This window comes from Cannabis sativa, chromosome 3, assembly GCF_029168945.1.
Source record: "Cannabis sativa cultivar Pink pepper isolate KNU-18-1 chromosome 3, ASM2916894v1, whole genome shotgun sequence".
Lineage (NCBI taxonomy): Eukaryota > Viridiplantae > Streptophyta > Magnoliopsida > Rosales > Cannabaceae > Cannabis > Cannabis sativa.
This window is the reverse complement of record NC_083603.1, coordinates 24,181,384-24,195,339: the sequence shown is the minus strand read 5'-3', so window position 1 is coordinate 24,195,339 and position 13,956 is coordinate 24,181,384. Positions and strand designations below refer to the sequence as shown.

General features: G+C 30.1%; 1 protein-coding gene across 1 annotated transcript; it reads left to right on the top strand.

The window, feature by feature from the left end:
* Positions 1-401: 401 nt before the first annotated feature.
* Positions 402-1,580, top strand: LOC133035686 (uncharacterized). Its single transcript, XM_061111779.1, has one exon. The coding sequence runs from the start codon at positions 653-655 to the stop codon at positions 1,307-1,309; it is 657 nt and encodes a 218-aa protein (XP_060967762.1). The 5' UTR covers positions 402-652; the 3' UTR covers positions 1,310-1,580.
* Positions 1,581-13,956: the final 12,376 nt, after the last annotated feature.

Genomic DNA, 13,956 nt, shown 5'->3' with positions numbered 1-13,956 from the left:
AATAGATAATTTTATAAAAGGACTCGTTTTTTATGATTGTGTATATTGTACTATTTTCAAATTATATATTTTAAAAAAAATAATTTACAGTGCAAAAAGTAAAAAGTAATATTTTTATTATATTTATATGTGGTAAATAATTATTTGAGCCTTATTTACCTAATTGTGAATTTTTTCGAAATTTTCCAAAAAAAAAAAATAATAATTAGTAGTCAATTGTGAAAAAAAAAAATAAATGTAACAAAACACTCTTTTAGCAGTCAAAATAGAATGTACCGAAACAGGTGTTTAGGAAGTGTACTAAATTTTTTTTCCTAAATTAATTACTTACCAAATACTTCACTAATAATGCAAGTAAGATATGTAGAACATAGAACGTACCCTATCAAACTTCCAAGTCCAAAAAAACAACTGAAGCAATAAAGAGCTCACATAATGATGGAAGATAGCATTTTAAATAAAATATTAAATTATTTAATACCAATTACAATTATTTCATGTCGTTTTTTTTTCTTTTTCTGAAATGTAATTATATTACATCTCTTATAGCAGGCAAATCTCTCTCTCTCCAATATTTTATATCAACTAACTTCTTCTTCTCAATAAAACCAATCTCTTTTGGGGTTCATTTAAATCTTCAATAAAGGAGTAAATGGATCCAGAATGTCACCGTTTCCATCCTCACAAGAACACATTCTTACCAATGTTATGCTCCAAACCTTCTATCAAAGACGTCGCCCTTCCTCATCCCATCAGATGCGTCAACCGCCGCTCACCGTCGCCGGCCTCCTCTTCCGGAGACGACCCTTTATCCCCAAGAATCAGTTGCATCGGTCAGGTCAAGCGGAACAACAAGATAATCGGCTTTCCAACTAGATCATTACTCACTCACCAAACAACACTAATCAGACAAAACGACACCAAAACCCACCTCCTCAAGTACTCCAAGCTCAAGAAGTTTTTCTCCAGCAAAAACCTCACTGCTGCCACAGCCGCTGCCACCGTTATCAACCCCTCCGTCACTTCCGACCGCGGTCGTGGCCGACCCCTTTGCCGGAGACGAGGTCAGGTCATCAATGGAGGAAATGGGTTGTGCAGAAGTGAAGCTAAGAGTGAGAATAATTGTGTCTCTGAGATCGATATCATGGCGATAGATCCGCCGTTGCCGGTAGTTAAACGGCTGGCGGGAGATCAAGAAGGTGATTCGGAGAGTTTGTGGAAGAGAAGATCGGGTGGAGCCGCTTTGAGAGGATTGCAGCTCCAGCAGATTCACCATCCCAAACATCACCTTCAACCCACAACAGTTTAAGTATTAGTATAATTATCAGAAACTGAAGGTGATATGTATAAACTATATATTTAGTAGTGATGGAATTTAATAGATAGGAAAAATATTAAAGGGTAATATTGGATTGTAAATGGTTCTTTAAAATGTTATGGTTTACACAAAGTTTTGATAAATACATTGTTTGACTCAGTCAGTGTTTCGAGAGAGAGGCATATACATACTCATAGTTGTTATTGTTAGTTCATATATAATTTTTGTCATCATATATGTATGAATCAATAAATGTTCATAATAATATATTGTTTTCTTAAAGTTAATATGGTAAAGTTTGTTTTTCAGTCTAAACATGCAATTCTTGGAAACAAGTTTAGTTTGTGATTTGGGGGTGTTAAATTAAAAAATTGGAAAGGAAACTGTTGGGGAAGCAACACTAGACTAAAGTCTAGCGATCCATGTTCGTGGAAATCTAATTTCTTTTAAGTTGGACTTATTTCACACAATCCATTCAATTGAATTGTCTACTGCCAGTCTGCCACATTAGTTTGAAATATATATATTTGAAGTGAAATTTAGATGGTATACTAATTCTTGTTATTTTTTTACAAAAATACTGCCAAGCGGTATTTTTTACGTTTTTAATGTGTTTTTTTTTATAAGTTTTATACTGCAGTATACTGTGTTAAGTTTTCACTGGTGTCTTTTAATTGTTCTACTATTGTTTTGAGTTGTTCTGATTTGTATTCTTCTGGTGTTTTATAAAAACACAATATTTTTGAAAATTTTTCCGTGTGACAGTATTTTTGTAAAAATTAACCTAAATTCCAGTATTTTTGTAAGTTTCCCTATTTTAATTAGAAATTTACAAGAATTGTCTAAAAAACATCTTCATTTACGGATACATATTTTTTTTCTTTTTTATTTTTCTTTTTTCTTTTTTTTTTTTTTTGATACGGTGTCAAGTAGTGTAGGAGAAAATAACTAATGTGTGTAGACCTTGCTTGCTGCTTATGGGAGAGGACGCGCCATTTGGCCCGTTGGGATGTCACTTAATGAGACTTTTGTTTTAAAAAAGTTAAAAAAATAATTAGAGAAAGAAAAAAAAAATCTTTACAAAAAAAAAAAAAAACTGTGTCAGGTGTATTAGTGTTTGAAATCAAAAGTGACGTAGAGTAATATTATAATTATTTTAAAATTTTACTATTTTTCTTTTCTTAAAAACATCTTTATTTTTTTTTTTTACGTAATTCTAAAGAAATATGTGATATATTTTCAAGTGTGTCGTAAATATTATTTATTTATTTTTTATATAAAAATAACTAACACAAAAAATATTTTTAAATAAAAATATATCATATTAATTTATAAAAATATTAGATGAATTTAATTTAATTTTTTATTTTTACATATAAAAATATGTATTTTTAAACATTTTAAGGTAACCACCAACTAGCTTATTACAAATTCTTAGCAATTCAAACAAAAAAAAATGTCAAGAAAATTTGCACGAAAAGTTACTTAAAATTAGGCTTTGTTTTACGATTTTTTTTTTTACGTTTTATTAGATTCTGTTTTTCACTTTTTTTTTCAAGAAAAAAATATTAGTTCTCGTAGTAGCAACATGAAAACAATGAAAAAACAACCTTTCGTATTTTTGTAAAAAAAACTATAAATCCGTAAAATGTAAATTTTGTCATTATTTAGTATTTATAAAATAATTCTAAAATATAACCAAGATAAAATATCAAATCAAACTATATTAAATAAGTATATATTTAATTTTTTTTTGTACATACTTTTTTGAGTTGATGTACAAGTGAGTTGTAGTTGCTTTTAAGTTTGTTCTAATTTGATAAGATTATTTGTTTGTGTGTGTGTGTTTTAAATTAACCCAATTTGTTGATTTATAATAATTTTTCATATTAAATCAGGGTTGTTATCTCATTGTTATTTAGTTGTTCAACCAAGAAAAAATTAGTATATATTTAATTTTCTATAGGGATGTATATTTTTGAGTTGGTGTTCAAGTGTTTTATAGTTGTTTTTTCATTTTTATTTTTGTGATTATTAGTGTCTATATTTTTTTTTTTGAGTTTAGGCAGTGTGTTGATGTCTGTTTAATTTGCATATTTTTGTATTATTTTTACATTACTTTTAGGTTGTGGGTAATATTTATTGATGTTTAGTTATTTTGCTTATTTAATTAGAAAAATTGTTGTGTAGTTGTATTCCTGTAATTTTTTGGTTGACCAAAACATTCATTTAAAAAAAAAATTATTTTTTATAATTTTGATACAAAATAATAATAATAAATAAATTATACTATTTAAAATTAAAATAAATATTTTTAAATATAAATAATAATAAAAACACACCTCGTCACTAATGAAATAATAAATTATAATAATATTTTTAAACTAGAAATAATAATAATAATAAATGAAATTTTCTATTCAAATAATTTTTGACCACATAACACATCTGACAACTAGCTTATTTCTAGATTCTACAAATTCAAGCAAAATAAATATATTTTGAAAATGAAATATCAAATGAAATCATACTAAATGAGTTTGAGTAAAGCTAGAGACACAAAAGAAAATGTCAAACTATTATAAAATAATATAAAATAGATGAGAAGAAAGAAGAAGAAGATGAAGAGAGAAAGAGAAAGTGAATGATAATTTTTCAGTTGTTTATTCCAATAGGGTGAACCCCTATTTATACAAATACAAGAGTCAAATATTAAGAAATTAAGAAAAATGAATACTAAGAAAAAAAGAATGTTGATTACAATTATTGGTAATAAATAAAAGATTTGGACATCCACATAATTATTAATATTTATAACACTCCCTCTTCGATGTCCATAATAACTGTCTCATTAAAAATCTTGCTGAAAAACTTGATCAAAAGAAAAGAGTATAGTGTAAACTAACTCCCCCTCATTTAGCCATTCGTGGAGATCTTCTAATCGACGAATTTCGATCTTGTCTGCCGTCTTCTCAAATGTTGAAGTTGGTAATAACTTTGTGAATAAGTTTGCAAGATTGACATTTAATTGAATTTGTTGAACACCAATATACATTTTCTTGAAACGTATAAAGAAGAATTTGGTGAAATGTGTTCTAATTCTATCTCCTTCAATGTACCCTCCTTTTAGTTGAGCGATGTAAGCAATATTATCTTCATACAGAACTGCTTGTGTGCTTTATAGAGTGCAATCCATATGTTTCCCGAATATGCTATGTCAATGATCTCACTCCCACACATTCTCTACTTGCTTCATAAAATGCAAGTATGTTAATATGATTTAAAGTTGCCTCTTTAAAAACCTTGTCAGCAAAACCCAGTGGGACAAAATCTGAGCTAAGGAAAAAAGAGTACAATATATATTTCATATTCATCACTATTTGTAAGTTGCCTCGTTAAAAATATTGTCAGGAAAACCTAGTGGGACAAAACCTGAGCTAAGGGAAAAAGAGTGCAACACGAATATGTCTCCCCCTCATGCACATATGATCCATAATTCTTTTATTGATAATATATCTCATAAGATTATTGTTATCACTTTTAAAATATCACCATATACTATCTATGATCATATATTTTCTACAACTCTTCCAGAGTATGTGTGGACTTCTAAATTATAGATGAGGGGTTCGTGGATCATTAATCTTTATCCAACTAATTGTATCATGTACGTGTGTATACAACTTTGTTCATACTAAAATTTAAAATTTCAAGTAGATATGAACATAACACATTAATGATAATATAAATTTTCATTTGTAACAATGATGGTACTCCTGTTAGGTTTTGTGCCCTAAATAAAACTCATTTCAATATAATCAGATTTACTAATTAATAAAGACCAGAAATCATTTTATGTTGCATGGTTCACATGATTTATTTCATGATTATAAAATCTATTAGGTCTAGAACATATGTATTTGTTCATGATTATACTGTTATCAGCATAGTGGAATATAATCATTATTATATGTTCAAAAGCTTAATTCCCTTATTTGTCAGTTCACTGGATTTAGACTGGCATGATAATCAGCGATAGGTATACTTACACCTTGGATAAGTGTTATGTCCTTTGTAGGGTATTGGCAAAGTTTATCAGTATCGGATGTATGGAGTATACATTGGAAGGGACCGATATTGAACTTTAATTAGATATGATAAATTTACCGTAATATCTATTCAATTCAATATCACCTAGTTAATCCTAGATCAAATGATCTTAATCCTGACATGATTAGGTTCGATCTCACAAGTGTTATTTGTGTTCTTTGATTTGTTAGTTAAGCCTACTTTTTGGTCAGGGTAATACGTACATTTTGGGAACATGATAGTACAATTGAGTGGGAGCGCTAAACATAGATATGGAATCTATAGCTTCTATAGGTATTTAGAAGTGAAACGATGGTTTCCTTCGAGCTTGGCTGAATAGAGTTAAATGATTGAGATTTCATTTTAGTGTTTATATTAGTTCACTAAAATATCATTTATAGGTGGCCAAGTGTTTTAAGGATAAAAGACATTGAAAGGGTGTAACGGTAATTTTATCCCTATGCAATGTCGATCATCTATAGAGGATCATTGATTATTGGGATTATAACAATGGATAATTAATAACGTATCTATATCGTGGAACATATAGAGCGTTCTATGTAATTGAGAGTGCAATTCCAAGTTCTATGGTGGATGCAATGAGGAATTAATAAGTTAGTGAATTTACTTGGTAAATTCTAAGTCTGCTTATTGGAAGCTCGGTTATATAGGCCCATGGTCCCCATACTAGTTGAGACAAACTGCTTGTAAGACTCAGTTAATTGATTTTAATTAGACTATGTCTAGTTTATGAATTTTTCACTAAGATGTCGCTTGATTGTGAAGAAATAGTGTTTTGGGATTTATTTATTAATTAAGAGACTTTATGGAGTCTAATTAATAAATATTATATGACAATTTTATTGATAATTATTTTAATTATTAAATAAAAAGTTTTAGCATTTATAGAGTTGAAAGTGCAAAAAGTGGTATTTGTGAAAAATAGATAAAATAGTTGAGAAAAATGACAAAGCCCAAACTAATGTAAGGCCCACTATGTGGTCGGCCATTAGTGGTGTATTTTACTCTATTTTTATCAATTTTTTATTCCTAATAATTCAACCCTAACCCTATTGAAGAATAGTATAAAAGGAAGGCTATGGTCTCTTCATCCAAACTAATGCCTCCAAAGCTAAAAACCTAGATTTTGATGAGACCTCTTCCTTCTTCTTTCTTATTCAATTCGAAACCTATAACCTTTCTTCACTAAATAATTTCAGCCATTAGTGATTGAGTAAGTGCCCACACACATCAAGTTGGTCCTCAATCATAATATGTAAGACTGTGAAGAATCCAAACACAAGGAACAAGGAAGGAGAATAGGGCTCAGATCTTGGTGATACTCTGCTACAGAAAGGATACAAGGGTTACAGATCTGAGTGGAAGGAGTCATTCAATTCCGCTGCACCCACTGTAAGGTTTCTTAAACTTTATATGTGTTTATTTCATTATTTTAGAAATTCATATTAGGATGTTAAACAACATTCTTGGTAGTAAATCTAGATCCTGGTAAAATATTTCCAACAACTGGCCTCAGAGCCATGGTAATGATTTACTTTCATGAAATATGAATTAAAACGATGTTTGTGTTGATTTGGATGGTTTCATGTTTGTTTATGTGATTATTTGATGAATGAATGTGATTTACGAAATTTTCCATAAAAATATTTTATTTTCTTTCTAAAAATATTTTATTTGGATTCCTTGTGAAAAATTAAGCAACTTTTGTTTTTACGGAACTCAATTCCGATGAAAAACGAAGAAGTTATGAAGGTTTGAAAAATCAGATGCATATGGTGTCGAGCATGGTGCTCGCGCGCACCAGATGCCTCAGACAAGGTAGCATTCCGCGCTCGTACTTCAGAAAAATCCTGTCTGAAGCTCGGTTTCCTCGCACGCACGCTGCCTTCAGACAAAACACTCCACTAGCAGGTGCCGAGATTTCTCGGCGAGACACCCTGCTGCTCCTTCTCCCCACGCGCGGAAAGGCCTGCTAGCAGCCTCTCGTGGGTTGCACTTGCAGCCATGCTGGCAGCACACCCAAAAATCCGAATTTTGTGGGATTTTTTCCCAATTTTGAATTTTTTGCAATTTTCAAACCCTAAAATTAAAATAAAATATTATTTTTGAAATATTTAAACTTAAATATTATATTTCAAATTAATAATATTTATTTTTAATAGATTATTATTAATTTTTGATATTTTGAGGTTTAAATTTAAAAATTGATTATTTTAATTTTAAATTATGGTCAGATTTAAAAATTTCTTAATTTCTTTAATATTTATATATTATTTATTTTTAAGGTTAACATTTTAATATTATATATATTTTAAATTAAAGATAGCATTATCTTTTTATTTTGAAATATTATATTAAAATCACCTTATATGACAAATTAAATAATTAATAAATTTAAAATTAACATAGATATTTTTATAGATATTCTAACCATAATATTTTCAAATTCAAAATTTTTTTATTTTGTTAAATATTTAATTGTTTATAAATTATAAGTTTGAAAAATGATATTTTACTTTTTATATCATTTTACTTATTAGAAATTTATAAATTATATTTTAAATATTTAAATAACTTAGATATTTTTGTAGAAATTTAAATAATGCTTAATTTGAGATATTTTGACATATAATTAGAATAATTATTTATTTATTATTTTATTCTTAACATAATAATTGTCTAACCACATCTATTTTAAAATTGGTTTATTTTATTATTTTAATTTAATTAAATTATAAGATTAGAAAATGATATTGAAAATATTATTTTTCAAATCATTTATCTTATTTGATATTTAATTTAATTGATAAAATAATTTAAATAAACCTAGATATTTTAAATTATTTTTCATTTTTTTTTGGAATTAAATTTTAATGAATATTTAAGGTTGGTTTTAACAACCCTAAATTTTTAAAATTTAGTTGATTAGTTTAAAATAATAATTATATTAATATTTTATTTCACAATCTGTTACATGGACATTGTTTGTTTATTTATATTGTTTATTCAAAAAAAAAAAATTAACAAACCTATTATTTATTTGATCTAAATTGCTATGATTAACTTGTTGACAGATCCAATGATCTGATTTTAATCATAGTCCAATTGTCAATAGATCCTATAAATAATTTGTAACAAGTAAATTTTGTACTTCTTTCATCTGTGTAAACCTAGTAACATGATAGGGCCCATCCAAATCATTTGACCTGTGTGAGCCTATATGTTTGTTTTTGGGCTTAGATGCATATAGGAAGCCCATTTAGGTTTTTAGTAATTGGACTAGGTTGCTAAAAGAAAATTTCACATAAACAATTTTATTTAGGCCCAATCAGAATTGAGCTTTTTCAATGAATAACAATTATTTATTTAATGGTTAAATTCCTCTCCTTTGGGCCTTGTGTGAGAGTTAGGGGGCCAGTAGTAGTGGGTACGACATACTGAACCCAGCCCTCCCTCACATGAACCACCCCAATTGTGAAGGCCCATTTGCCTTATTTAAATAATTGTATTAGGTTAATTAAATTAGTCTAAACTAATTAAAACTGAATTAGCAACATAATTAACTTTTAAAATATATGAAATTTATTTTTTCATTGTATATTTTAAAGTTTATTTTAGAAAAACACTTAGTTGATTGAAATATATTCTAGATAGTAATTTCTAGTGACTAGTTATATTTTTTCTAATATTTAATTAGGAAAATATTTTAAGTTGAAAATTAATTATTTATTAATTAATTTTGGATCAACTTAATTAAAAATATTTTTCCTAGTATTAAATTAGAATTAATAATTGGGTTTAATTTATACTTGATTATTTAATTCTTATATTTAATACATTTAATTAAATTGAAAATTAAATATTTAAGTCGATTTCATTCTTGATACTTAAATATTATTATTTTCAGAATATTTAATTAAATAGAAAATTATTTTAAGTTGGAGATTTTAATTTCAGAACAACTTAAATTTGAATAATTTTCAAAATATGTTTTATTTTATTTTATTAATCATTTTTTTTAAAATTCGAAATTACATTTTTTATTTAAATGCAGAAAATTTTGAATTTTTCTTGAAAAATAAATTAAAGTTGAAAATTATTTATTTTAATTTTAGACCAACTTAAATGATTGTATTTTTTATTTAAATGATTAATTAAAATAAATGAACTAAATATATTATAATTAGAAAATAAATTAATTAGTCAATGAAAGTCTAGATAGTTATTGTCTGTTTGCTTGAAGTATTTTTCTAGTTATATGTAATTAAATAGAAAATTAATATTTAAGTTGATTTTAATCATGATACTTAAATATTTGATAATTTTCTCAAATATTTAATTAAATAGGAAAATTATAGTTGTTTTGAAAATTAATTTTTTTTAATTAATTTTGGACCAACATAAATTAGAATAATTTTTCAAGATTTATTTTATTTTATTTTATAGCATTTTCGAAAATTGTATTTATTTTAAATACATTATGAATTTTGCATTATATATTTATAGAAAAATAAATTTGAGTTGAAATTTTTTAATTAATTTTGGATAAACTCAAATTGAATAATTTTCGTAATATTTATTGGAAAATTAATACTAAGGATGGAAAATAATTTATTTTTATTTTTCCAGATTTTCATTAAGTATAATTTTATAAATACTAAATTAAAATTTATATTTAGAATTTTATTCTAAATTGGTAATTTTAATTAAATAAATAGATTAAAATAAGTATCAAAGAAAATACAACTCTTTAAAATAATGAGCTTTAGTTATTAGGATATTCGATCTCCATTGTTGAACCTACATGGTTTATGTTTTCAATCTAACCTCGAGACGCTAGACTTCGTCCCCCTAATGGATGGTTATTCGTTGAAGCATTTAACACCGTAACGATCTCTTATGATAAGTATTTTGTAAGTTTTCATCTCTACTAGACTCTCCCCTACGGTGACTACTTAGAGATAAATTTACAAAATATTAAACAATGGTGGAAGCTGTTGGGTTTTGTGCCCTAAATAAAACCCATTTCAATATAATCAGATTTACTAATTAATAAAGATCATAAATCATTTTATGTTGCATGGTTCACATGATTTATTTCTTGATTATAAATTCTATTAGGTCAAGAACATATTTATTTGTTCATGATTATAGTATTGTCAGTACAGTGGAATATAATCATGATTATATGTTCAAAAGTTTAATTCCCTAATTTGTCAGTTCACTGGATTTAGACTAGCATGATAATCAGCGATAGGTATACTTACACCTTGGATAAGTGTTATGTCCTTTCCAGGGCATTGGCAAAGTTTACCAGTATCCCATGTATGGAGTATACATTGGAAGGGACCGATATTAAACTTTGATTAGATATGATAAATTTACCGTAATATCTATTCAATTCAATATTACCTAGTTGATCCTAGATCAAATGATCTTAATCCTGACATGATTATGTTTGATCTCAAGAGTGTTATTTGTGTTCTTTGATTTGTTAGTTAAGCCTACTTTTTGGTCAGGGTAATACGTAAATTTTGGGAATGCGATAATACAATTGAGTGGGAGCGCTAAACATAGATATGGAATCTATAGCTTCTATAGAAGTGAAACAATGATTTCTTTCGAGCTTGCTAAATACAGATAAATGATTGAGATCTCATTTTAGTGATTATATTATTTCACTAAAATATCATTTATAGGTGGCCAAGTGTTTTAAGGATAAAATACATTGAAAGGGTGTAACGGTAATTTTATCCCTGCGCAATGTAGATCATCTATAGAGGATCATTGATTATTGGGATTATAACAATGGATAATTAATAGCGTATCTATATCATGGATAATTAGTCGACCAGATTTTGTATATGGTCCTTCTGCCAATGCTGTTGACCATGTCTTTGGTTTCAGCCTCCATTTCCTTAAGTTTTTTTTATCATGATCAGCCTGGAGGGACTTGAGAGAATCCTCAAGTTCTTTGATCTTCTTTTAGTCAGCCAAATGCTTCTTTTTTTGCCTCCTCCTTTGTGCAGGAAACCTCGACCACCGAGTCATTCCACCTTAGCCACCCCTATGCTCCTTGATCTGACGAAGCTCAGTCTCGAGCATTTCAACTCGCTAAGACAACCAATGATGGGTAACCTAAGAGAGGAGAGAAGCCTGCGAGGAGAAGGCAACTCGAAGTTAGTAAAAATGATAAAATGAGGAAAAGTGAGAACAAGAAGAAAAGAAAATTAATCTGATGCAGAAGTTCATAACTCCTTTTGGCCAAATTCTCAGAACTGCCTCGCATGAGAAGATCCCAATCACCGGACCCAAGAGTCAAGATGTTACGCCAACCGTTGGTAGCATGCTTAGAGCAGAGTTACGAGCCTTTAGTCCCAACCTTGGGGGGTACGGGACAGGAGGGCTCGAGGAGAATCATCTTTGGATGAGAACTAGAGAGTTTCACCTGGTGCACTGACCCAGTTAGTTGCTCGATGGCATTCCCTCCAGCAAAGACCTCATTCTCTTTCTCTGCAGACTTGGATGGCTCGATGGTAAGCTAGTTTGAGGACTTCTTCTTGTTGGCAGTAGTTTTGGTCCCTTTGGGTTCTTTGGTAGAACCCAAAACCTCACCAGCTTGGGCAACTCTCTTCGTAGACTTCTTATCGACTAAGGGAGGACTCTTGAACACGCTCTCCAAATCCACATCCATATCTGCGAGGCAAGAGAAGTTCATTAGCACTCAAAGAAAGTAAATAAATGAAAATGGGAGAAAAAAACTCCCACTTGAGAAGGTTACCGTAATCTTTAGAAGATGACGAGGGAGGACTATAATATTCACTAAACTCCCTAGATCCTGTGATCATAAATATATCATAAGGGTTTAGTGGATCTGAATTCCAACTTCAATCTATGTGACCCGACCTATCCAACATGGTCTCGTATTGCTCGACAATCCCATAGTAAGAACTAGTGTAGCTAGTCTGAACGTGAAACTTTGGGTACCAACTATCAAACCTATGAGTTATGAGATCTATGCGGAGGGGATTTCAAGTGTAAAAGTTATATCGACTATCTCGAAAAGATACTAAGGTGTTACATTTGGCCCTAAGCACTGTGGTTGACCATCCATATTAGTTACCTTGGGATGCTCCTTCTTTATGAGGGGTAGCCCTCTCGAGATAGTGTGTGTGAGCCGCGGAGTCCTCACTTTCCTCTTTGTCTAGGATCGGAACCTTTTGCCACGAAGTATACTTGGGTATTTTGTAATCACAAGTAAATTCGTTCGAGGCAAGAAAGCCAACGTTCTTCAGATTCTTCTCATTTAATAAGAAGTCAGCTACTCGCAGCCCAAATGGGAGACTAAGCAAGATTCTGTGGCGCTCGACTATCTCAGGAGTAGGAACTGGTCTCTGAGTAATCGTTGTAAATAGACAAAAGTTTGATAAGCGACCTTAAATATAAAAATTAATATGTTTTAAGGTTAAATTGCCGAGAAAGGAAACTTATGTATAATGCGAAAGGCGGTTGTATTTACTGGAGAAAGGCCCGTCGTCCAAAAGAAGTCTTCTTTAAACTTTGTATTGTTTTGCAACCTAACTATGATCTTGCGATCACCAGTATAAGTCCCAAGATAGTAGAAGCCTCCTGCAGCATGCTTCCTCGCAGGGACTGCTTTGACTGAGTAAAAGCAGGCTATCTCCAAAGGAGTGGGGCACTCCCATCCTAAAATATGGTATAGGACCTTCAGGCTCGCAAGGATCCTATACGAGATGGGGTTCAGCTGAAATGGGGAAACCCCGAGGTAGTTACAGTACTCCTTAAGATAATCACTAAGGGGAAAGGTTTACCCCAGCCTTGATGCGTTCGAGGCTCCAAGCTCAAATGCCCAAGGAATTACTCGTGCTAGACCCACTGCACTCCTCGCATATTGCCCTTTCTAGAGGAAAACAACTAAATTCCCCAGGGGCCACAGACCTTATGACACAACCTTTCCTCTACTTGATGCCACAGGACTTCAAGATGCCACCAACATAGGCCCCGATCGACCTAACCTTGGATTTGATGAGCTCAACCTCGAAAGTGACATTGGGATCCTGTGCGGTCTTTGATTTGCGAGGCTTAGAAGACATAATGTCAAACTCAAGGTCACATGGTTCAAAAGCAACAGTGACTTCAGGTAAAAATAGTGGTCTCGCGAGTGGAATAGAAGTTAATACTGTGGGTTTAGGCCAGGCTGCGTCTTGCAAAAAATGACGTTTTCCCTCAGAAATCTCTTGTAGGAATTGCCTATAACGTCTGGAAATTTCTTCTTGGTTCAACTTAATTAGATGGTCTCTAATTTTGGCATCATTCACTTCCAATTTTGACCGAGGTTGGAAATTTATGGGTTTATATGGGAAGGCTAATTGTTTAGGATATTGTGTTTCTAAAAATTCTGGAGAAAAAGCTTTTGAACCAGATTGGGACATTTCTACAAAAAAGAACAATCCCAATTCCTGGATGAAATTTATTAAACCAGAGGCTTAAAGAAAATGATAAGCCAA